This window comes from Dipodomys ordii, unplaced genomic scaffold, assembly GCF_000151885.1.
Source record: "Dipodomys ordii isolate 6190 unplaced genomic scaffold, Dord_2.0 Scaffold10, whole genome shotgun sequence".
Classification (NCBI taxonomy): domain Eukaryota; kingdom Metazoa; phylum Chordata; class Mammalia; order Rodentia; family Heteromyidae; genus Dipodomys; species Dipodomys ordii.
In genome coordinates, this window is record NW_012267226.1 from 10,174,848 (window position 1) to 10,201,507 (window position 26,660).

Here is a 26,660-nt window from a genome sequence, read left to right on the forward strand (position 1 = left end):
GGTAGAGCGCTAGCCTTGAGCTGAAGAGCTGAGGGACAGGGCCCAGAGTTCAGGCCCCACGACCGGACCCCCCACCCCCCAAAAAAAGTTGTCATTGAAAGGTTGCCTTGCACCTAGAATAATAGAAATGGAGTGCATTTATTGTGATTGTTGTTTTCAAGCTGGTAATGGGGCTTCAATCCAGGGCCTTGAACTCTTGCTTGGCTTTTTCACTCATGGCTGGCACTCTACCTCTTGAGCCTCACCTCCACTTCCAGCTTTTTGCTGGTTAATTTAAGAGTCTCATGGACTTTCCTGTTTGAGCTGCCTGCAAACTACCATCCTTTGATCCCAGCCTTTGGAGTAGCTAGGATTACAGCTGTGAGCCACTGGTGCCCAGCTGAGATGAAGTTTTAATGCTCTTGCAGTAGACAGTCTATTGAATGAAGATTTTCTTACACCTCCGTGTAACCTGAGGCATGTGGCATGGAACCTTCTGTGGCCAGGTATCACTTTGCCCAGAGGATTCTGTAAGCTATGAATGACACAAAGTACCTTCCCCTCTTCCCCAGGCCCCAGACTGGGTCTCCCCAGTGGTGAGCGACCACGCTCTGCATTAGCAGGCATCAGATCAGCCCTGAACATTCGCTCCATGTCTGACTCACTGGGTAAACACGCCTGTTCCAGGAGCAATATTTGCAAGTTGTCTCAGTGAACTTAATTCCTTCTCTTCCGCATTATTTTTCTCACTAGCTTCATGTTTTCTTTGATAGAGGATGCTTCTGAGACTTTCTCTCTTTCAAACTAATAGAAAACTGACCTCTGTGCATCTGGTTTTTGTTGGGCAGTAGTTCTCCCAAAAATCACACCCACCTTTTACCAGGAATCTGACCTCATTGTTTCTTCCTTTTACTTCTTCCGCAGAGGGGTGGATAATAGGAGACCTTTGCATTGCCAGAACTAATAGTGGTAGAGAAACTGAGCTGTCAGTCCTTGGGTTTTATTAATGCTGGCACTGTATTTGTTTTCACAATTGTTCTCCTTCTTTTATTCATGGTAGAGCTATTAACATTCTTCTCACAGCTGTTGTCACTGAATGTTCTGGAACCCTAATTTCCTCATCTGTGAAGTGGGAAGACATATTACTCTCTACCTAAGAGTGTTGTTTTGGGAATTAAATGAGATTATGCTTATTAAACAACTTGCACCATGCTTGACACAAAATATTTGCTCAGTAATTTTTTTGGATATATGAACCTGTTTTCAATGCAAATAAGTTATTGTTACCTTGCTCTGCATACTCAGTATGCTGTCAGAGGTAAGTTAGAGCTCTTGGAGCAAGCTGCTTGACTTCCATCTATACCCCAGCAGTTTCTGGCAGGGGGTAGGGGAGGGACTTGGGAATAGGCCCTGTCATCTTTGGTATGTAAGCCACACCATTTTCTCAGCTACTCTTGTTAGCTTTGATTCCCATGCACCCCCACCCCCACCCCACTTTCCTTGAAGGTAGATCATTGTGTAGATGTCTTTGGAGGTAGGGTAACGAGAACTGAATGCTGACTACTCAAAAGATTAGTGACTTAAACCACAACCTCTTCATTTTTTTCTGTGATTCTGAAGGTTTACTAGATGCAACTTCCTTCTTCTGGCCTTGCTTGAGGTCAGTAATTCCACAGGTTGCTTAGCACTAAGAATAGCACAATAGCTTCAGTCCCTTGTGGCACCGTTGTGGCAACTGAACTCTCTTTCTTGATAATCTGTACCCATGACCAGCTGGGTCATGTCTATGGGGTAGTCAGATCCCCAGAGCACAAATAGAAGTGCAAGAGTTAGGTCTTCTTAAGGCCTAAATCTAGATTCTGGATTTTCTAAGAGTGTGAATTCTTAGGAGGTATCTTTGGAAACTGACTACCCAATAGGTAGTCATTGAATGGTAATTCTTGACCATGTTCCTACTACCTCTGTCACGTGGTTCACCATGGCGTGTAGTACCCATTGTGTTTTACTTACTAGCTGGAAATTCAGGTTGCTGTTCCTCAACTTAAGATCTCCTGAACAATGAGCCCCATTTTTACAATAAATATGTGGTAATAAAAAATTGACTAAAAAACCTCACTCTCCTGACATGGTTCTTGCTCTAGAAAGCACAGAAAAAATAAAAACCTTTAAGCTACTCAATTATTGCACGCTCCAACTGGTTTTCTAAGTCCTTTTCCTGTCTCCCTGAGTAGCACCGTGTGAGAAAGGTTGGATGCTGCTGTGAGTGTTGCACTTCACTGTTAGCTATTTAAACTTCCAGGGCTCATGTTGTGCTTATAAAACCAGCATGGACACTCCTTTCTAAACCATCTGGGTAGAAGATATGAAATAGAGTTTCTTCAATTTCTCTCCCTCTTTCTTTCCTCTGTCTCTCCAGTTCCTTTTGAAACAAATACAAAAGCAGCAACAGTTGAACCTTCTGAAGCTTCCCAAAATGATGAAAGAGACCAAAGAGATGGCTCTGATTCTGCCTTCCTGAGCTCATTTCCAGGGAACATCCATTCCAGTGCAGTGGGGTCATCAGAGAAAAATGCCACTGGCGCTTCTGTTCCTGATGCTCCCATCATACTGAGCCCCCCACAGACCCACACACCAGACACATACAATTTGGTGTGGAGGGCAGGGAAGGATGGCGGACTCCCCATCAATGCCTATTTTGTAAAGTACCGAAAGGTAATGCCTCCTCTTTTACTCATTATTGGGTTCTTGTTCCTTCTGTTTGTCCATTGTGTCTCTTATTTGTAATGATATATCACATTTTAAAACTTTTCTAGAATTAACTGAATTCTAGTTTGGGGAGGGTGGGGGAGTGTTAATGTGGAACGCAGGGTCTCAGCTTACCAGGCAGGTAAGCTGAGCCACACTTCCTGTCTAGGCATATATAATCTGGGCTGCAATCTGCCTATTTTAGGCTTCCCATTGTAACTACGCTGATGGGTAGATGCCACCACCCCCAGCTCATCTTTGAAAAGGAATCTTCTAAGCTTCCCTCCATCTCCCCCTGTTCTGGGGTTTCTCTTGAGCAGCTGGAGGATGGTGCTGGTGCAGTGGGAAGCTGGCACACAGTTCGGGTCCCAGGTAGTGAAAATGAGCTGCATCTAACAGAACTGGAGCCATCGAGTCTTTATGAAGTGTTGATGGTGGCAAGAAGTGCAGCAGGTGAAGGACAGCCCGCCATGCTTACTTTCCGGACCAGCAAAGGTGAGTATCATCTTCCATCAGTCAATGCCTGTACTGATGTTAAGATGGTTAACAATGCTTTTTGATACTAGAGATTCTTAGGTAATAAACCCACTTTGATGAGGAAGGGAAGAAGTACACTTGAAAACCAACTCCAAGAGAAACTTAAATACGGTTCTTGTATTAACTGAATACTTTCCAGGTTTTATCACAAAGTACACAGAATAGATAAAACTCTTATGGAGCTCACATTCTATGTGGGAGACATGTAAGCCTTTGTTATATGTATACTAGCAGACAGTGTTAAGAGAAATAAATTAGGAGAAGGATATAGGAAATGTCTCAGGCATTGCTGCCTTTTGAGCAGGTGGGCAGGGAAGTCCTAATTGACCAGTGTCCAACTGAGCAGATATACAGCAGGGGAAGAAGAGAACCATATGGCTGTTCAGGGATAGAATGTCCCCAGCAGAAGACAGCAAATACCAAGGCTTCAAAGCAGTGTGTTCTTAACATATAACCTAGGAATGCTATTGCGGCAAGGTAAGTGGGGAGCTGTCAAGGAGGAGTATTGGAAGGAGGGGGTGAGAGGGTAGAGAATCACATCATACACTGTGGACCTTGTAAAGACCTTAGCAAAGCCTCTGAGTGAGCTAGGACAGCTGGAGCATCTGAACGAAGTGTGACACGGACACCTGTGTATTCTAATAGGAGAGTGTGGTGCGGGTGGATATAGGAATATGATAAGCACTTTGAGAAACTTCTAAAAGAATTTTCCTGTGGGCAAGCCTGTGAGGGAGGCAGAATTGAAGAGGCTATTGAAGCTTGGTGGGAAATGAACAAAACCAAACCACTTTGGTGGGTGGAGATGGGGACCAGGTAGAAGAGTATTTTAGTTTGATACTGTAATAGAAGAGGTCTGTGGAATGAGAAGAAATTATCTAATGACTTAAGACCCTTTCCTCCAATGCTAAATCTGTAAATCTGGCCAGGAAATAATGAGTGCTTGCAATTTCCAATGCATCTTCAGATAATTTCCACCATCAGTCATTTAGTTATTAATAAAATCTGACCTATAAATACTGAAGAGGTATATTTCTGTTTTAAAAATTGTCCAATTTCACTTTTTGCCTATAGAAATATTAAAGTTTAATGTGACATTTTTTGAAAATGCTTAAGAGAAACACTTTAGTAATGAATGCTGTTTTAGAATTTATACAGTAAAGGAAAATGAGCTCATTGGAAACCTTCACTCTAGTCATTTTCCTTTTCCACATATGAACAAAAGTTGGTATGATGAAGAAAGGCACATTTTTGCTTTTCCCCTAAAGATACTAGAAAAAAGCTGAAGTAATTTTTTTTTTGTTAGTTCCAAAGATCAGGTAAGTATTTAAGTGTAGTTAGTTGATTTAGATGCTGTTACTGGTGAATTCTATCTGTCTATAAATGACTCTTTATTTTAACTTTACATATCTAGGCTTATGTTGCCGTTTTGGTTTTCAACTTTTCTTTCTTTCTTTTTTTTTTAAAGAAAAAACACCATCAGTAAAAAACACCCAGGCCTCCTCTCCACCCATGGGCATCCCTAAACATCCTGTCATTTCAGAGGTTGCAAACAACAATTTTGGAGTGGTTCTTACCGATTCCTCTAGGCACAGTGGAGGTAAAGAGTCTTCATTTTATTCATCTTGTTTCTTTATAAGTATGAAGGCCCTGTTTCAAGGTTTCAGACTTCAGGGAGATAGGATAGAAGAAGATGTTTGCTATTTAAATTGCATCCTGTCAGATACCTCTTGTAGTCCTTTTCAACCATTTTTAATGTCCTGGATTTCAACGTTGGCAACTCAGTCATAGTATTTAACATAATAAATTCAGATTCAAAATGTTCTGCTACTAAGTCTTTCACAATCATTTTTTAAAAGTGTTTTTCTGTCTCCTCTTTGACAAGAAAACTAAGTTTATATTTTGAATTCCAACTTTGCCTGTGTGTCACTTCATCAGAATATATGTTAATACCAATGATAAATTACTTTGCTGAAGAGTACATGTCCCATTCACTCATATTACACTATCTAGTAAGCTGTATGGATTTTAAATGCTAGAGCAGTCGAAATTTCAGGACTTCTTTTTTTGTACTTAAATTCCACATTTACTAGTTCTAGAATTAATATGCTTTGTATGATTTAAAAGTATTTGTGTGTGTGTGTGTGTGCGTGTGTGCGTGTGCGCGTGTGCTTGTCCTGGGGCTTGAACTCAGGGCCTTGTACTCTTGCTTGGCTTTCTTGCTCAAAGGAACTCATTTGGTTTTAAAAAGAGATGCACTAACAGTTCTGTTTATTCTGTTTCCATTGCTTTCTAATTGAAAGGAATGCAGTAAGTATCACAGTTACCTGTTTTGAATACATCCTCTAAGCAGTTTGCACCTCAGTTTTCTTCATCTGAGTACTTTGTTCACCATCATTTCCTTCTTTCTAATATGTTTATTAATGAGAATTGAAGAGATATTGAGATCAAAGCATGTTGCTTAATAAACAAGGCCTAGATACAGGCAAAGCTCCTTCTAGTGGCTTCACAAAAGCCAGATCACTGTGGCCCAGGTTGGCTCTTCCTGTTCCAGCTTTAGAGGTCAATTGCCAGCACACCAAAGGATCATCAGCCTTTTGAGAACCAGCTCACATTTACAGAACTCACTAGGGAGTAAGGCAAACTAGAATGGCAGATTACTAGCTTGCAATGAACAGTCCTGTGGGTCAGCCTTTTTTCCTTTCAGCAACCAAGTGGGAAGCCATATTGCTTGATCAGCAAGAGTTGTTGAATATGTGATCTCAGAGAGTTTACTCCTGATGTTCCCACCTGCCACTCCAATTTGAGGACTGTAGCATCTCTTCCCCTTCAAATTGTTAACTAAAGCAAGTTCCCTAACTCAAATTTTCCTATGTAGTCATGTGGATCATCTTTCCTGCCTTTCCTCTTCCTGCTTTCATCCCGAGCACATTCTCTCCTCCCTTTAGTATCAATATTAATTTTAGGGCTGGGAAGGTGGCTCAGTAGTAGAGTGCTTGCTTTGCATGCATGAGGCCCTGGGTTTGATTGCTCAACACCACATAAACAGAACAAGCCAGAAGTGGCGCTGTGGCTCAAGTGGTAGAGTGCTTACCTTGAGCTGAAGAGCTGAGGGACAGCGCCCAGGCCCAGAGTTCAAGCCCCACGACTGACCAAAAAAAAAAAAATAATAATAATTTTAATCAGACAAATGTTATCTTATTGCTTGCCGTCTATATTTTGGACAAATAATTCCCATATCCGTGAAGTATATTGAAGTAGGATATAATAATATGGCTAAGTTAATAATCAACAGATTGCAGAATGAGTTTTATGTAGTTGGGACAAAGAAAAACATTTAAATAAGATAACACATAACTGCAAGAATTTATTACAACTATAAGCAAAATCAGACTGGAAGCACCAAATCATACTGACACATTGTTTTAATCTTGACTCCAAAAGAGCACAGTCATTAATTACCACAGTCATTAACGTTCAGTCTTTCAGAGCTAATTATCAAGTCTCTAAATCATTTGACTTTTCCTTCCTTGCATTTCCTGCGTTTTGCTTACATTTCCCCATTAGTTTTCAACAGAGGACAGGAAGAGAGTCAAATATTATTACCTCTGGAAAAATGTTTGGTGAGGAACCACTAATAACATGAGCTTTGGGATTTATCTCTTAAGGTGCATTTCACTCTTCTTCCCTCCGACATTGTGAGTTATGCGAAAACAATGCATTTGTGTTTTCAGTTCCAGAGGCACCAGATCGACCCACAATCTCCACTGCCTCTGAGACCTCAGTCTATGTCACTTGGATTCCCCGGGCAAATGGTGGTTCTCCAATCACCGCCTTCAAGGTCGAATATAAACGGATGAGGACCAGCGATTGGCTGGTGGCAGCTGAAGATATCCCTCCTTCCAAGCTCTCTGTGGAAGTTCGTAGTTTAGAACCAGGTAGAGATACACAAACATTTCCCTTCTTCTTTCCTTTTTAAAATGTTGTCAGTGCTAACTTTAGTTGCTATTTTAATGGCCTTATTTCTTTTCCTACTTGTTAAAGAAAGTAATGTGTATTACATAAAAATTTGAAACTAAAATATGATGAGGAGAATAAGTCATCTGAAATTCACCTTTCTAGACCAATTAGCCTTTATATATTTTGATATATTTCTTTTAACCCTTTAGCATACCCAGGAACTCATGCCATGAAAACTATTGTTTTTATTTATTTTTATTTATTCTAGTAGTTGTACAAAGAGGTTGTAATTCTACAAGTGAGATCATGAGTACAGTGCATCTTGATCAATGCCATCCCTTCTATCATTCTCCCCCAAGTTACATAGTTCAACTTTTACATAATGTACATTGACTATGACTGTGTCCCCACCATTATATCATATGTATTATCCAGATCATTTAAAATGCTTCAAAAACTCAGTCCTTAATTTACATGTCTACCTTAGCCATGATTTTGTTTTTTGTTTTGGTTTTTTTGCAGGGGTGCTGGGTTTTGATCCCAGGGTCTTAGTGAAGGCTAGGCAAGCTCTCTACCATTAAGCTACAACCTTATCCTAAACTGTTCTTCATTTCTAGATTTTAAATTACGTCTACATATTTGCAATTACATGGTGAACATCTTTGTGTGTGTGTGTGTGTGTGTGTGTGTGCGCGCGCACACACACACACACGGATATGTTTTCCTAGAACATTTTAAGAGAAAAATGGTTATTTGGCTATAACTATTTGATTCTCAGCAGTTGAGCCAGTGCTTTGTCTTAGGGAAAGGATGCACTTAATACTTGTTGGCTCTATAAGTTTTATTTTAGCAGAAGATCCTAAAGTTTGTTTCTGGACTTAGGTTTGTATGCTACTAGCCAAGGTAACCAGATAACAAGAGAAACATGGGGATGCCTAGGTATGATGGGAGAATGAAGGCAGAAGTTTTAATGTAGGTGAAATGAAGTAATATTATTCCGACAGACAATGTCTTCAGAAGCCGAGTGACAAGGAAACTTCCTTTAGTATTTTTAATTTATTCTTTAGATTTTTCAAGAATTGTCGGTAGCCTCTTTCCTTAGTTCTTAATGTCTAAGCCGAATTAATTCCTTGTGTTATCGTTTAAATCTGATTCCTCATAGTCCTCTTTGGAATCAGGATGGTGACTGCTACCGCCTTGCTGTGCCTCTTGATACATGCAGTCAACACATTAAACTTCACTCCAGTTGTTTCTTTCAAAGTGAAAAGAATCTAGTTTTAGAGACAGATACTTCAAACTACTTCAAATTATGATTTGGAATGGAATAGCAAAAAGAATGAATGTTCTCTTTCCTATTCTCTCCCTGCCCCTTCCATGCGTACCATTCATCTTACATAGCATTATTTCCTTTACGGTCTTGAACACAAAGCATTGAACAGCTACTCCCAGTTGATTGAAGTTAGCAAGTAGGTTCAATCCATTGGCTGTAGGAGAGTATATAAGAGAAATATAGGGGCTGGGAAGGTGGCTCAGTGGTAGAGTGCTTGCCTTGAGCTGAAGAGCTGAGGGACAGCGCCCAGGCCCCACGACCGCCCCCCCCCAAAAAAAGAGAAATATAAACATAATTATCATAGTTTCATATCCTACCATCATATATCATAGTGTAGCTTCTTTCTTTTTTCCTATGCTAAAAATCAAATCTGAGACCTTGCACATGCCAGGCAAGTGCTCTATCATGGAGCTATATCACCAGTCATGATTATAGCTTTTTATAATAATGTGAGGGGATTTGTGTGTGTTTGTTTTCCTCCTAAAGGTTCAACATACAAATTTAGGGTCATTGCTATCAACCATTACGGTGAGAGTTTTCGGAGTTCAGCATCCCGGCCTTACCAGGTGGCTGGCTTCCCCAATCGTTTTTCCAACCGTCCCATAACTGGACCGCACATTGCATACACAGAGGCTGTCAGTGATACCCAGATCATGCTGAAATGGACGGTACGTAAACTTGTTTTCTAATGAGAATTCTTTCTGGCTTGGTCACATCAACAACTTCATATTCTCATGAAATGATACTATGAACAACCAATTATTGAACTTTTCATTGAGCCAAAGTAGAAGGGTATCAATTTATCTAAAAGCACATGTTTAAAAGGGGGCAGGTTAAAAAATACAATTATTGTTTCCTCTACTCTTATCCAAATGCTGTTAACTTAATTGCCATTTTGTGGCTTATTCATTATGAACCAAGTAGATGTTTATCTTTGAAGCTAGTAAAGTATATACTCACAAAAATACTTCTTTATTTTTGTTTAACCCTGCAGTAAAAGAAAATGCTCTTAATACCCTTAAATATCTTTGAATGAAGTTAAAAGTGGCCATTAAAGGTGCTTGCAAAATGAAGCTAGGACCATGTCACTATAGAAAAAAAATATTATTACTTTTGGGTTTAAAATTTTTTTCTTATAATTAATTTATTATTCTTATACAGGTGATGTATAGAGGGATTACAATTACATGAGTGAGGTAGTGAGTACAGTTTTTGTTTTGACAAGTTTTTACTTCTGTTTTTTAGTACATTCCATCAAGTAACAACAACACTCCCATTCAAGGATTTTATATCTACTACCGACCAACGGACAGTGACAATGACAGTGACTACAAGAGGGATGTGGTTGAAGGTGAGTCCCCTCAGCAAGCAGGGGTCCCCACAAAGGGGCTCTGGAGAACAGGGTTTGTAAGCATTATGAAATATATCATCACAGCTAAGATAAAGGCGGGGGGAATGAAATGCTATATGCATTAACCCTATTGAGTTTGTCTCAAAGAAAGCCAATTTGTTTCCAGTTTAACATATGTAGTATTAGCCTACATTTTTGTCATAGAGACATTTACAAAAGTATGGGAAGAAGGGTCAGTATGCTTCATCAGAAGTCCATCTGAAAAATGTTTGGATTTCTTTTTTCTTTTCAATTTCATTTTTATAGTTGTACAAAGGGGTTCCACTTCAACCTGTCACTGTATAAGGACAATGTATTTTGATCAGTGTCACCCTATGCATCATTCTCCTCCATCGGTCCCAACCCTTTGCATCTCCTCAGGTTCCCTAGTTTTATTTTCACTGACTATATGACTTCATTCACCGACCATTCCTGGTTTCTGTCATCTTTAAATGACCAATGAACTAAGTTTAAAACTTAATTTGAACTTCTAGATATGATTACCAGTAATATCTCATTAAAACTGTTTTCCTTGACATCTATGGTAGAAATTGGAATCTCTTGTAGAGAATAAAGAAAGCATTCAAGATGGCAAAAGGTGATTTCTACTGCATTTAAAATAGAATCCAGAATTTATTCTTTGTTTTCTTTATTTTTTTTTCATGCTGGACATGGGCTTGAACTCAGGGGTCTGGGCACTGTTCCTGAACTTTTCTCCTCCAGGCTAGTGCTCTACCACTTGAACCCACAGCTCCACTTCTAGCTTTTTGATGTTTAATTGGAGATAAGAGTTTTATGGACTTTCCAGAAAAGTCCTGGCTATATATTTCCTGCTGGCTATAAATTTTGATCCTCAGATCTCAGTCTCCTGAGTTGCTAGTATTACAGGCATGATCCCCATTTATTTATTTTTTTTAATTTAATTTTATTTTATTTGTGAACATACTGTACAGAGGGGTTACAATTGCATTGGCAGGATAATGCGTACATTTCTTACCAAGTATTGCAGCCTCCTCCTTTGTTTACTCTTCACATCCCTTCCCAGCCTCCCCCCCCCCCCCCAAATCCCAATCCTTCCCCTCCCCCCCCCCCCCCCCCCGCACCGACGTTGTAAAGCTCATTTTGGACATGACAACTTGTACTTCTCATTGTTGCAACAGGTCCACCTGTATCCTTAAATGATCCCCATTTATAACCCAGAGTTTTGCATATGGTCCAATGACTCTGCATCCTAGCTGGCCCCTATTATCCTCCCCTCCCTACCCCCAAACTGCATCTCCTGCACCTTCCTCATTGGGGCCTGGTTATACCAGTTTTCTTTCAGATTCCTCCTGCACCAAGATTACATTGTTGTTTTGTTTTTGCTTTTCTACCTCAAGACCTTGGTACATAGTAGTTCCTGGCACTTACTGTACCCCTCTCCTAACATTTTATCTAGGTACAACCATTTAGTTCTTTTGAGGGCGTAAATGTCACTTCCTTAGACAAATTTTCCCTGAAGTTCCACCCAAAAGTGAGCCCTTCATGTTTACTTTGTAGAATCAAACGTATGAGAGTGAATACTTGAAATTCTTTACTTAACTATTGTCTCTCCTTCTTGTGTTCACTTCCTGTGGGCCTGGAACTTTTTTCTTTTCCACTACTGCATCCCCATCCTCTTTAATGGTGAGGTGTTCAGCATTGAATGAACAAATGAGTGGATGAATGAATGAATCTGATTGGAGTCCCAAAAGAGCAGTGTAATGTCTAGTAATGATCAGGGTGGAAAAAAGACAACAGAAACAAGATAGCTGTCTTCAAATAGTTAAAGACAGTTATATGGAAGAGGAGCTAAATCCATTGGAGAAAGGTACAAGGAAATAATGGAAAGAAGAAATTTCTAACATAGATATCTAGGTTTCCTCATAGAGCAATAGATTCTAATTTTGGAAGTGTTCAGTAGAAGCTAGATGTATAATTCTTAGTAATAGTTTGGATGAGATTCTTGCTTTGAAAGAAAGATACCCTCCAAGGTCTTTTATTCACTCCAAGATTCTGCTTCTTTGAAATATTCCATGTCTTGGCTGAGTGTGTAGCTCGGTGGTAGAGCAGTGCTCAGCATGTGGGAGGCCCTGGGTTAGTTTCCAGCTGGGAAAAAAAAATGTAATAGATCATGTCAAAAAGTTGCTGTGGGCCAAGATAAGTTTCCATATGACTTGTTGACATCACATACCTCATTTGGTTTTTGTTAAAATAATTTACCTTAAATATGCGGTGCCATATTTTCCTAAGTATTATGAGTTTTTTTTGTTTATTTTAGGGTTTTTTTCATGTTTAGTCAATGGAATAATTTTTGTAGTGTGAAAAGTTTATGATCTGAGTTTTTATACTGGGGACATAGTAGGTATTCAGTAAATAGTTTTGAATGGGGTAAGGGTTGCTTCTCTCCTGCCATAATTTTTAATGAGTAAGCTCTTTTGTGCTCTTAAAAATCAAGGTCCATGGCTTCCCTTATTTGCAATAACTAGTATATGTCTGAGTCAAGCAGAAAAAGTCAGATAAGATTATGTTAGGGAAATGAACCCTAAGATATGTATTCAAATGTTTTTTTTTTCTTTCAGGTGATTGTTTCTAACACATTTATAAGATTATTTCTTTGTTGCTTTGTATGTCCCTCCCCCACGGTATAACCCCTGCTTTCACTGTATTTGATGTTGTTATAATTTGTGGAGGGAAAGGGAAAAAACAAATCATTTAAATAGGGATACAGGTGGACCCATTGCAACAATGACAGGTACAAGTCGTTATGTCGAAAACAAACTTTACAACTTTGGTGGGGGGAGGGAATGGTTGGGGAGGTGGGGGAGGATGGGATGGGAAGGGTAAACAAAAAAGGAGGCTGCAATGCTTGATAAGAAATGTACTCATTATCTTGCCCATGTTATTGTAACCCCTCTGTACAGTATTTTCACAATAAAAAAAAAAAATCAAGGTCTTGAGCCAGAGAAATGACTAGAAGGAACATGAAAGGGACATGGGAATGCCGTAAATTGGGTCAAAGTATATTATATATATGTATGGAAATAACACGGTGAAGTCCCATTATATATACATGTATGGAAATAACATGATGAAAACCCTTTGTACAAGTAATATCCATACACTAATAATAAAATAAATAATATATTTTTTAAAATAGAAAAAATAAAATTAAAAGGAAATGGAAAAGTAATTTTTGTGACTGGGCTGCATTTTAGCCCTATTCAAGTCTTCATTTTAGTTTACCTGACTTAAAAGAAGTGAAGGTGTCAGAATTTTTTTTAAATTTTGACAGTAGTTAAACATTTGTCATAAAATGGTTCTAAACGAGGTGAACATAAATAAAACAAATAACCGTCTCATTTGTTGTCTCTTTGTCTGTCTCTCCCCCACCCCTTCCTAGTTATACTCTCTAAGGTTTACCACTTATAAACAGTCTTTAAACTATGTTGTCTAGGAAAATCTTTGAACTTTTAACACCTGTGATTTGAATACTGAGCTTGGGACTTGAAAATTCATGTAACAGTCCTGTTGTATCTAGTAGTAGTGTCTACAGATGTGAATTTTGCCTATGATTCACAGGGAATGGGTTTATAAATGTAATACGCTGAGTAGTTAAGATGTTTAAGTGGGCTTCACTGTGCTGTATAATTTGCTTATTCCTTATTTTCACGTTTATGCATTTGAAATTCTTTTTGTGGCAGTTGAAACTATTGGTCTATTCCTAGGAACAAAAATATTCATTCTTTGTACCTAAAATATTTTTTAAAGTTTTTAGTATACTTATATGTCTTGATTCCAAATTATAACTTTCAAAAATGAAACTGTTATAAAAGAATGCAGTAAAAGAACAGTTATTTAAGTTATTCCATCTTCTAAATTAAGTCCTATGTTTAGGTAAACAATAAATGTTTCCAGCATACCAATGCTTTTGTGTTGAATACTTTTATCATATAAAGTTAAAAGGTTCCACATGAGTCAAAATAAGAAAGCTTATTATGTTGTTTTACATCTGTACTTTTGGTTCTTTCTGTGGTAAGACCTTTTTCTAGAATGTCCTTTGGGGAAATAATTGCTTGTTTAGCAGAAGCTATATGTGGATTAATTGCTTTTAAGCCTAGTAATGTACTTAGTTGTTTTATTTATCGATGTCTTCTCTTGGCTGATATATACTGCAATTTTACCCACTAGAAGAATTGTTATAATACTGGAATATGAATCTGACAATATATATATATATATAAATATATATATTTAACTATTTTCTCTTGGTAACAGATCAGAAGCCTAGTTTAAATTTCATTTTTATTAGTACTATGAAAGGAAAATTTCAAGTCTAGTGGAGTAATTATTCAAGAGCATGTTTATAGTAGGTGAGTGTAGGACCAGGTTAGGAAAGACCTAAGGCTAGAGTAAAAATAGAAGTCTTTGGGGGAAGGATTTTTAGAAATAGGCTTATACTGGTTTCAACTAGTTTTTTAATTTAAAAAAAATGGTGGTGGGAGGAGGATCTTTTAACATTTTATAAATGAGGCATAGAATTCCTCCCTTCTTGAGCCTCGTAGAGACCCTTGATCCTAAAACAAGCAGATTTTTTTTCTCCCTTATAAAATAGGAGTTGGTGTAAGTGAGGGGTTTTGTGCTGGTGATGTGGAAAGGGGGTTGAAATGTTTTTGTCTGTGTTGGATTAGAAAGGAGCCTGTGATACTGGCCCTGCCAGCCAAGTAGATTTGACTTAGGTGTGTGGTTTTGTTTTGTTTTCTCCCTCTTTAATTAATTCTTAAATCAGCTGGTGGTATACTTGAATTTCTAAGAAACAGTAGAAACAGTTTGAAGACTTGTTTTCGAAGGGGGATTAAGAGTGCTTGAAGAGTTAATTAAATCTGGCAAAAAAACCTGTGCCTGTTTATGAAAGTTGGTCACAAGTCCATGGAAGTGAAAATGGAGAGTGCTCGGTTTGGGAGTGTTTCTAAATGAAATGTTGGCCGTGTGCCACGGATAACAGAATCGTTCTGTTATATACTCATGTGACTGGGAGACCCTGACTCAAAGACCCACTGAGCTCTGTGGGACTGGGAGCAGAAGCTTGAGTGTCTCCTAGTGGAATTTGCTTTTTTGTAGATTCTGAGCAACACACACACACACACACACACACAGAAAATGCTTAGAGGAAATACGTCTTTATCCCATCAACACAACATAGATGATGATGGATGTTGCTCCTATGGGGTAATTACCTCGACTTTGTCATTTACATTGTGTGATGTGTGAAGCCTGGGTTTTATTTCTCTTTTCTAGGTTCAAAGCAGTGGCACATGATTGGTCATCTGCAGCCAGAAACTTCTTATGATATCAAAATGCAGTGCTTTAATGAAGGTGGAGAGAGTGAGTTCAGCAACGTGATGATCTGTGAGACAAAAGGTAATTTCAGAAGGTTGCGAATCTATGGTTTCTTCCTAGTCCAGAGCTAGAATTCTAATCTCTGCATTACTTCTTCAGACTGTTGGTGTATCTCCCTAAGGAAATTTCTTCTTTGGACCATTGGCTGGATTTGTGCATTCAGACTATACCCACAGAAGTTTAATTTGTTGACTGCATAAGAACTAATCCTTTTCATTCATTTCTTTGTGATTCACTAAATCATGTTCCTTCTCTTTGTCTCCATGAAGAGAGTAGAAATATTTGTTGGCTACTTGCTGAGATTTTGAGAATTATGATACTAACAAAACTTAACATGAGTATTAAGGAAGAATGAAGAATAAATAGTGAATCATTCCGAAGGATTTACTCACGAGTAATCATGTTCTTTCATGTGGGATGTAGAAGACCCATTTGCCTCAGAAACTTTTTGATTTCCTTAGGTTTGACCTTAGAATTTTATAATCTGACATATCGTCTAGCGTGGTTATGACTTAACCAACCTCTCTGAGGTCCCCTTCTTAAGGCTTTCATAACAACAGTTAGATTGCAACATGAGTTTGGGAGAAGACAAACTGCTGATAGAACTCTTTTTACTGTCCTCATTTCCCAAATGTCAAAACTGGGGTTTATGGAGGTAAAAAGTAGATGGCTGGTTGCAAATGGAGCTGAGTTCAAATCTAAGCAGTGTGGTTCCAGGGACTAGGCTAGAACCTCACCCTGCAGCTTTCAAGTAACATGTAGAAGAACAGTAGGAACATGTATTTGGGGAAGAGAGAGAATAGGATTTGAGTTCCACTTGTTAAGTAGATTTTGGAATTTGAATTGCCCAGTTGCCCAAATATGTGACCTTCAAAAGTCTTGGCTTTGAGGAATATGCCAAATATTATACATGCAGTTTTGGGAATCATATATAGTTGTACTGATAGGTTACAGCCATATCTTCTGGTATTGGTTGTTATTTTAATACACAGTAGGAGTCTAGAATATGTAATGCTGGGGCTTGCTACGAAATGTATCAGATGGAAAGAGATTTCATTCCGCTGCTTATTTTATTTCAGCTGCTTGGGAGTCTCTACAAATACAATTAAGCAGTAGAGTAGGGTTAGACCAAGTGTATATTGTTTCTTTGCTCTTATTATTGCTCTAAAATCTGTGGACTAAAACTAAGGTACCCTCCAGTTTTAAGCTTTGGAGCCATCCTTGTGAGTCATTGTTGATCAGATCGTCTCAGGAAGGAGTGTAAACAGACTGGTTCACATTCCTAAGCCAGACCTCCTTCAGAGAGGAAACTGTCTCACAGACTCTGTATTCATCCTGACATCATGGTTTTCTTTATATACTTAACTAGTGAAACGTGTTCCTGGAGCTTCTGAGTATCCTGTGAAGGACTTGAGTACCCCTCCCAATTCCTCTGGAAGCGGAGGAAATATTGGGCCTGCAACCAACCCTGCCCGAAGCAGTGACATGTTGTACCTGATTGTTGGCTGTGTGCTGGGCGTCATGGTTCTCATTCTCATGGTCTTCATTGCAATGTGCTTGTGGAAGAGTCGCCAACAGAACGCCATACAGAGTGAGCCATTCATAAATATCACCTTGTATTTTCTAATGAGGAGTAGAAAAAAAATTACTGTCAGAATAAATATGGATCCCTAACACTTTCTTGTACTAGGGACCATGGTATGAAACCTGTCTGATACTCTTCATTCCAAGGAAATAACTTGAAAATAATTCTGTCAGCCAAAGGATGTGGAGCATCAAATTAAATTGCCCAGTAGAAACAAACACTAAAACGCCCCAACTAAACAGGTCTCTAAGTAAATAGCTGACTTGGTACTGGGACAGTCTGGCTTTGTCAGACCACCAAAGTGGATGAGTTCTTGAGGTGTGAGCTCTGTAGTCACCTAGGAACATCTCCATGCTGTGGAATCTGGTCAAGGTTAACAGGGGATAGAAATTGCCTGATGGAAAGGAACACAGTAAAGTAATGAAGATGTTGCTAAGCTACTGTCCCTGAGTGACACAGCTGGAAAAACAAACAAACAGTTCCGTCCTTGTATCCACTGTATGCTCTGCAAGTGTGCGTGCAGGGGGCATGCTAGCACTGTTTTGACACTAATAATCTACCTTTCCTGTCACCACAACTATTATATAGTAGGATAGTCAAATCAAGGTGGGATTTTTTTCCTACTTCAATGAGAAGGTTATTTGGTTTCCCTTTGACCCCAGAATAAAGGAATAAGAGAAATGCAAGAGAACGCCAGAAGTGGCTTCTATCAGTTCTACATGTGTTTAATAGTTCAAGAGAAATAGCGATGTGTTGTGCTTTGGTGATGCTTCCAAAAGGTAGATGGAAAGAGAGGTGTTGGTGTCAGGCTGAAAGGCTTATAACTGTTTAATGAATCATTAGGAGAATCATTAAAAGTATTACTGTTGTTTCCTGAGCAAGATGAATCTAGTTAAAGTTGTTCTTCTTAGAGATCTGAAAAACGATTTAAAAAAAGTTTTTTGAGACTGGGACTCTAACTTGGTCTCTGATACTTTCACTCGTTGGCTGATGTTGTATTGCCTGAGCCACACCTCCACTGAAAATACGATTTTAAATGGAAAATTTCTGTAAGATTGTTCACTCATTCCAGGAAGGTTTTCTTCCGTATGTCCAGACACTTTGCTGGACTTTGATGATAAATAAAGTAAAAATGCGCCTTGCTCTCTCAAAGGACGTAAGCTAATGGAGAAGATAGGCAGATATTCTGACAATTACACACCTGTTGAAGAAAAGCATAGGAGGAAGAGAAGCTATAGAGGAGGGCCAGGCGTGGTGGTTGCTAATACCTTTGAAGAATTTATCAGAACCCTGACAACAAATCCTGTACATTTTATATATTGTAATTTCCAAAGGATTTCTTATCTGATAGTTGTACCTCTGGAAGTCAGAATGTATTTAAATGCTTTTAATATAAGGAAATAGACTAGTTCTTTGCCTTTGATAGCACACCACCTTCCAGAGAGTTGTAATGACTAAAGAGCTCCCTGAACATGTCATTAGTGAATGAACATGGCACTCTCCTCTTACTTAAAAGTGTCATTTATTGCTGCTCAAACTATGCTACCTAAAGCTAATCTTTTGTAGTTGTTCAACAGAGTCTTTTGTCAGTTCTTTGAAGTGTGTAGGAATTGAAGCACTTTTTCTTAGCATTGCCAGTAGTTGGATATCGTCTACTTACAGTTTATTCGTTCTCTACTGACTGTTTTTTTTTGGGGGGGGGGTCCAGTTGTGAGGCCTGAACTCTGGGCCTGGGCGCTGTCCCTCAGCTCTTCAGCTCAAGGCTAGCACTCTACCACTTGAGCCACAGCACTACTTCTGGCTTTTTTCTTTTTGCTTATGTGGTGCTGAGGAATCGAACCCAGGGCCTCACACATGCAAGGCAAGCGCTCTACCACTGAACCACCTTCCCAGCTCCTATTGACTGTTTTTCTATGGTTAATTTTTCTTCTATTAACAATCATAACAGACTCAAGTTTCCTCCCCATTGTCAAGAGAAAAAAAAAACCAGAGTAACTTTATTAAAACTGCTGGAAGATTTTTTAGAATGCCTTCTCTTTTTTTTTGGTCATGGGGCTTGAACTCTAGGCCTGGGCGCTGTCCCTCAGCTCTTCAGTTAAGAAGAGCTAACCACCTGAGCCACAGTACCACTTCCAGCCTTTTCTGTTTATATGGTGCTAAGGAATCGAACCCAGGGCCTTATGCATGCCAGGCAAGCACTCTTCCACTGAGCTACCTTCCCAGCCCTAGAATGCCTTAAAAAAAAGTAATCCTATTTGTAATTTCTTAGGGGTTTCATTAATAGAACTTCCTTAGCAAGGAGGTTATTTCAGTATTTGACTTTGTATTACTTTTGTTCTCTTAACAGAATATGACCCACCAGGATATCTCTACCAAGGGTCAGATATCAATGGACAGATGGTGGAATATACCACTCTCTCACCCACAAATCGGATCAATGGGAATGTCCATGGAGGCTTCCTAGGCAATGGCAACCTCAGTAATGGCTGCTCCCATCTCCACCACAAGGTCCCTAATGGAGTCAATGGAATCCTGAATGGGAATTTAAATGGAGGGCTTTATTCTGCACACACAAACTCGCTAACGAGAACGCACATGGAGTTTGAACATTCTCATCATCTAGTGAATGTAAGAGACTTGATTATAAATAATAGCTTTGCTCTGCCTCCGGTGCTAAGCTACCAGAACAGGGTCAGCAGATTTGACTTTCTTCAATGGAGAAACCTTGCAGGTTCACAGGGACGCAAATGGTATTTAGCACTACCAGCACCCAAACAGAGCAATCTTGATCATTCTGCTCTCATTAGGTAATAGTTACATTTGTTAGCCTGGTGTCTATTTTTTAAATTATTTAACATCGAAATGGAATCCCAGTGAAAAACAGGTCCAGAGTTCTTGTCATGATGAAGAAGAAATGCCACTAGCCCATACCAGATGCTTGACATTTTATTTATGTGGAGTTTATTCTAAAAACCCAAATGCTGAGAAGTCTGGCTGATGGGGAAACTTGATTACAGCAAGCTGGGAACAAGACCATTGGTTTTTTGTTTTTGTTTTTTTTGGTCCAGTTGTGGGGCCTGAACTCTGGGCCTGGGCGCTGTCCCTCAGTTCTTCAGCTCAAGGCTAGCGTTCTACCACTTGAGCCACAGCGCCACTTCTGGCTTTTTTCTTTTTGCTTATGTGGTGCTGAGGAATCGAACCCAGGGCCTCAGGTATGCAAAGCAAGCGCTCTACCACTGAGCCACCTTCCCAGCCCGGAACAAGACCATTGGAAGAGAGCAGCATGCTATATTGTTAACCCTATGAAAGAAGCAGCTAGAATGCAGTACCTATGTTGCCATCAGGGTGGAAGACCAGTATCATTATGTTTTCTGATTCTTCAAAACATCTATAATTCTAGGTGAAATTACCAGATGTATACATGCTGGGATCTAACCCAGTTTTTGGTTTTTTTTCCCCTATACTGAGTGTCAAACCCAGGCCAGGCCACATGGTAGGCAAGTGTTGTACCATTGAGCGACAACCCTGAAACCCAGAGTTTTGACAGTGTTATGTAGACCATGCAAAACATCCCTGTAAACTACCAGATTGTGACGTCTAGACGTGTTGAGTTTGTTTTTCACAGTGTGTTTTGTTGTAGTGGTTTTGTGCAATTTTAGAATGGTAGTATTCTTTAGCTGCCACAAGGAAAGGCAAACACTTTAAAAACTCCCTGATTTTAGAGATAACTCACTATTTATTTTGAAATGAGACTAGAATGACTAGTATATTTTAGGCTTATACCTGTTTAAGGTTTCTCTGTACTAGGAAGTTAATTATATTCTTTGGATGTGAACCCACATTATTTTTTATCATAGATAATTTGTTTAGTTGGTTGAATTAAACATTGTTCTGACTTCAGAGAAACTTGCCTTCACCCACAATTAGAAGCTTACAGGGTGATTTTTTAATCTCAATTTTAATAAATTTTGTAATTTTATAATAATAAATAATTATAATAAAAATAATAAATTTTATGAAAATATTGCCTTAGGAAAACAAAACTGTAATACAAGGATTTATATCATAAAGCTAGAAACCTACGGCTTTTATGTGACTGAGTTTTTGTATGTTATACAAAAAATATCTAATTTGCTTTAATGTATCTCATCACCAAAGGAGAATGATGGTTTCATTATTTTGTGGAGGAGACTTTCTAATCTTTTTTTTTTTTGGTCACCAATTCTGTCTATAAACTACTAACATATCGGAGAAGGTCAGGGAGAAAGCATTAAGGTTTGAATAAGTACATGCCGTTTCATAAGAAAGCAAAGTAAGACTAATGTTTGTTTTGAACAGAGAATTTTGTGTTTTCTGAACAATGCCTTGCTATTCCAATAATTGTTGCCCTATTAGGTATATAACTTTAGAACTTATCTGTGATTTTAACCCATTCATTTTCTTACTCTTCTCTCCCGGGTGGGAGAAAATGAGGACTTTTTTTTCAAGTGCCAGTGATCATTAAAATCATTGAATTAACTTTCACTGGCTGGAATAAATATACCATCTTGCTAGACGGGTTTATTCTTCATTCTCTGAGCCTTTAGAGCCTGCCCTCTCTGATTGCATATACTATAGGAATACTCTTTCTCTCCATGGATCAGAAATGCTAGAGCAAATTTCAGTCTTTTGGTTTGCTCCGATTCTGGCTGTTGTTAGGAGATGAATGGAAATGGAAAGTATTCCAGGGAAAACAATTGCTTGAACTTTTCCTAACCTTGAAGGCCTGCCTCTGGTCAGGGTGCAGTGGGACAACTCTCACACCCTTATCAAATTCACTTCTGCTCTTTGTCACCAGCAAGCAGAACTTTGACTCTGAGGCCAGTTCAGGTTTTAACTTCATATTTGCCGTTCTGTATATCAAGTGAGCACTTTACAATGAGGTATGTGTTAATCTGGGCATTTTCTTTAATGGCTAGGCGGTTTCCGCCAAAAGCAACAGCAAAATATTAATACTGCCCTCCAAGTCTCTGCTGGCTGAGAATCAACTCCATCTGGAAAAATATGACATGTCTTAAAACTTAGTGTAGTCAAGTGAACAGCACTAATCGAAATAATTACAGGAAAATGAAGATGAGATGAGTTTGTGACATCATACTAACAGACTTCACGCCCTGTCACTCCCAACTAGCATCACATCACATTTTTCCATGACTGCTAAGAAAGAAAAAAAATGAATAAGAGGTTATGATCTGTGCTGTATTTTGGGAGCTAGTAGATTTGAACCTCTACAGGGAAATGACTAACCTCCTCCCTTCATTTATTTGCCTTTCTCTAGGACCGAAATGCATGAAAAAAGAGAGTAGTAAAGTGTTTGGAGTACAGTTTAATATTGTGAAGAATAAATAAGAAGCATAGCATTGCTCAGAGAGTTGGTTAAAATGTACCATGAACTTATTGATTATGGACATGTATTTGTGATTCATTGGCCAGTGGTCTATGACATTCAGCTATGTTCTCTCTCTCTCTCTCTCTCTCTCTCATTTCCTTCCTGACTAGGGTGGAGGAGTGTACACAGCAGTCCCTCAGATTGACCCTCTGGAATGTGTTAACTGTCGAAATTGTCGAAACAACAATAGGTATGTTAATATGTACCAGAACAAAGTGGCATAAGGCATATGTTTTCCTTCCTGTTCTTTTCCTGCAGCAAAGGAAAGTCTTAAAATGTTGCCTAAGGTATAAGATACTTGCAGTCTTAAATTCAGGGCCATTGTTACTTTCTGCTTTATAATTTTGATCTTTCCCTGCCTGGCTTTCTTTACACATAGCCTGACAATATTTAAGGCTTTGTTTCTCATGGAAATGATATTCAAAGGAAGAATCATTCTCTACATACCGCCATAATCTTTTCTTACCTATTATTTTCCACTCTATGTGTTGGGATATTAATAAATGAGCCTATGTTTGACCTCTAAGGAAAAAAACTCCACAACTCCTGTGTACATAATATTTTCATAGTAACATTACTGATTTTTTTTACTAGATTATTCATTTTAATTGCTAAAATCTTAGGGTTAAGTAGCAAAACCTTGCTGATTTTTAATTATTTATTTTAAATTTTAAAGTGATATAGACCCAGTATTTGATACAGGATAGAATTGTATAGAGGAATGTGTGTATTTCAATTTTCACATGGAGAAACTAGATACAGTGGTACCATCCTAGCAACCAGGAGGCCGACACAAAAGGATCACCAGTTTGAGGCCAGCCCAGGCTATATGGTGAGTTTAAAGCCAGCCTGGACTACATAGTGAGAACCCATCTCAAAAGAACAAACAGATGGGCTGGGAAGGTGTCAGTTGGTAGAACGCTTGCCTTGCATGCATGAGGCCCTGGGTTCGATTCCTCAGCACCACATAAGCAAAAAGAGAAAAGCCGGAAGTGGCGCTGTGGCTCAAGTGGTAGAGCGCTAGCCTTGAACTGAAGAGCTGAGGGACAGTACCCAGGCCCAGAGTTCAGGCCCCATGACCGGACCCAAAAAAAATAAAAAAATAAAAACAAACAAACAGACAAAATAAAAACACAAAACAAATAAACTTCAACACATAGAAAGCTTTTTATGCTACCACTTGTTATTTGAATTCCAAAGGATTATTAAGCTTCTAAAAGTTGTGTCAGAAATCTTGATTCACTATTCAGCATAATAATGACACTGGATTCTAATTCTATACCTAAAAAGACATCATTAGTACAGAAAATATTTGGAGTCTGGATTGCAGTTTGGATATTTCATGATTGAAAAAGGGTTTGAACTATATTTTAAAAATAAATTTAAAGACCAAGTTGTCTCTCTCTGAGAGTTATTCACACCAGAATTTCAAGAAAGATCTGGTTAATTGTAGAATTAAATGTACATTGTTTTGGCTGGGTACTGTGGCTCACACCCATAATCTCAGCAACTTGAGAAGTAGAGATCAGAAAGATAGAGGTTTAAGCAAAAAGTTACCAAGACTTTTTGTCAACAAATAGGCCAGGCTTGGTGGAATATGTCTGAATCCCAACTGTGCTAAGGCCCCATGTTAGATGATCCCAGTTTAAGGCCAGTCTGGGACAAAAAGTTGAGATTGTAGAGACTTTTTGTTAGCACTTACTTAACCTGTTGAAAAATTCCTATATTATCTAGAACCATCTCCCTGTTTTATGTATTAAAATTTACATGTTGGGGCTGGGAAGGTGGCTTAATGGTAGAGTGCTTGTCTTGCATGCATGAGGCCCTGGGTTCAATTTTTAAGCACCACATAAGCAGAAAAAGCTGGAAATGGAGCTGTGGCTCTAGTGGTAGAGCTCTAGCCTTGAGCTGAAGAGCTGAGGGATAGCGGCCCCGCCCAGAGTTTAGGCCCCATGACTGACCAAAAAAAAAAGTTACTTGTTAGGTATTTAATTTCCAAATGACTTTCAATTTTAAAATGTTCATACATGCAAGCCATGTCTGAGCTTGTCACAGATTACCACATTTGGATAGGTAACATGCTAATGAACACAAGCTGCTCCTACACTTGGTCAGTGATCAGATGGATTCCTTATAACAGATGGTTTTCCCTGGATTCAAACTAGATTGTTCTCATGGCCATCAGCAGATGTTGCCTCTCCCTACATATTAGAATGGTATAATGAGAAGACCTTTGGTCTAAGAATAAGAAGTCCTGGGCTTTGCTGCTTCTTAAACCTCTGATATTTGGGGAAGTTATATAGCATCTCTGAAGCTATATAAAAATGAAAAGAATGCCCCAAGTAATATAAAATTGCACCCACCATAATCTAATTGTAGACTTTGGTAAAGATGTGTCTTTATGATAAAATACCATCTTATTACTAAAAATACTCTCCATTTCCTTAAAAGCATTTAAGCAACCTTTGTCATCTTGAATTTGTGGCCATTTGTATGTATGGAAGTATAAGTACGATCATGTACTAGGATTTACCTTCAGAAAGCCTACAGTTAGTAATGGTTCTCAGGGCAAGAAATATAATGAATAGAGTTCAAAGAAGCATGGTGAATCTTATAATTTTACATGTAAAACAGAAAAAAACCTTATTTTTGTAATAAACAGCAGAAGAGTATGCGATTTTTACATTAATCAAAAGCAAACTCTGGCCTAGTAACATCCATCCTGATTCATGTGAAGCTTTCTGAGAAGGAAGTCGTGTTTTTGCTCAATGTATGGTAGGCATGTATAGCTTAGATTGAAGGAAAGAGACCAGGTAGATATCACTGTAAGGAAGGCTTTTGTATACACACTGGTCTTGGGGTCAGGGTGTAGATGGAGACTAAAATAGATATTTAGGAACATTTGTATGCAAGTATTCAGATTAAAAAACAAATAAGATCATCCAGAGGCAATAACCTGGCTGATTATTTTTATATATTTAGTCTAAGACTTAATTTACTTTTATTTCTGCATCTTTACTGTGATTAGACATTTTCATAAGGTATCTTACTATTTTTTTTACTTACTTCCTTGATATATCGCCAAAGAATAAAAGAGGAGAGAAAGAGAGCTGTAAAATAAGGAGAGTGAGAAGGAAAAAGACAATTCATTTATTTGTTCACCCAGCAAACATTGGCAAAGGTCTATAGTTACCAGTGCTAAACTGGATGCAGCAGACATAGCAGTGAGCCAGAGAGATATGCCCTTGCCTGCATGGCACTTAGAGTTTGGTTTAGGAGAAGACATACCTTTCTCACAAATGACATAAATCAGAACTGTGGATATACAATTAAAGTTAGATGCTTTAAAGGAAAAGTCAGGGAGGGTATGTTAGAGAGGAAAGACCTCCCTAAGCAATGACATTTTTTGCTAATCTCCGAAGAATTTGTAAAATCAAGTAAAAGAGGAAGGGATAGGTTTGGAGCTTTCCCAGCAGAGAATTCTATTTATTCCAATCTCTAGTAATGCAGAATGCTTAAAGCCCCAGAGAATCTAAAGAAGGCGGATGTAGAAGGGACTGAGGAAATGAAAGGTGCAGAGGTCAAAAGGGAGAGAAATCACATCACTCAGAACCATGTTGAGTGAGTGATTCCTGATTCCTCAGGATAGCATCATGAGAAGACTGGTTTCTAAGAACACTCTGGATACCATTTGAAGGGAGGGGAACAGTGTGGGGACAGTTAGGATAGCAGTTGTAATAGTCCAGATGAGAAATAGTGAATTAGGGTAGTTGAACATGTGGAGACAACATGAAGAATTAGAGAGATTTAGAATTTAGCAGTAGATAAGTTTGGGAGATTGAAACAAAAATAAAAATTAGAGTAATTGGAAGGGGAGGGTAGTGGAAGGAAGAGTCAAGGATGGATCTAGGTAGTTGGATGCAATCACTGAGCTAGGAAACACTACAGTGATGAGTGATTTACCCAATAGTGTCTTGTGTGGCCCACCCCTTTAGATGTGACGTTGCCCCGATCAAACTCATGTTTCATGTCCCATCGCTGCCCAAACACTCATCAGGTCTCCCTTACAGTCCTTCCTACACGGACCCTTACCTGGACTGGGTCCTGTTGCTCCAGTTTCCTTTCTCTCTACCTCCTCAGGTTTAGACGTGAATGTATTTCTTTGAGTGGACTTTTAGGAAGCAAGTCATTACCGACCTTTAGTCCCTTTTTTAAGTCCTTATAGCTTAGGAATAGCTGTCTGGGGAGAAACATTGCCTGAGTTGTTGTATGAACTGGAGGAAGCATGACT

At 38.7% G+C, this 26,660-nt stretch overlaps 1 protein-coding gene across 1 annotated transcript in view; it reads left to right on the forward strand.

Annotated features, from left to right (window-relative positions):
- The window catches only part of Cdon (cell adhesion associated, oncogene regulated), an 82,668-nt gene that overhangs the window by 49,914 nt on the left and 6,094 nt on the right, over positions 1-26,660 (forward strand). The window contains exons 8-17 of the mRNA XM_013009457.1: positions 2,396-2,691; positions 3,045-3,219; positions 4,727-4,858; positions 6,993-7,196; positions 9,035-9,216; positions 9,794-9,899; positions 15,255-15,377; positions 16,726-16,947; positions 19,289-19,569; positions 22,480-22,559. Of these exons, the coding sequence (XP_012864911.1) occupies positions 2,396-2,691; positions 3,045-3,219; positions 4,727-4,858; positions 6,993-7,196; positions 9,035-9,216; positions 9,794-9,899; positions 15,255-15,377; positions 16,726-16,947; positions 19,289-19,569; positions 22,480-22,559 (1,801 nt within the window). The remainder of the gene's footprint in view (positions 1-2,395; positions 2,692-3,044; positions 3,220-4,726; positions 4,859-6,992; positions 7,197-9,034; positions 9,217-9,793; positions 9,900-15,254; positions 15,378-16,725; positions 16,948-19,288; positions 19,570-22,479; positions 22,560-26,660) is intronic.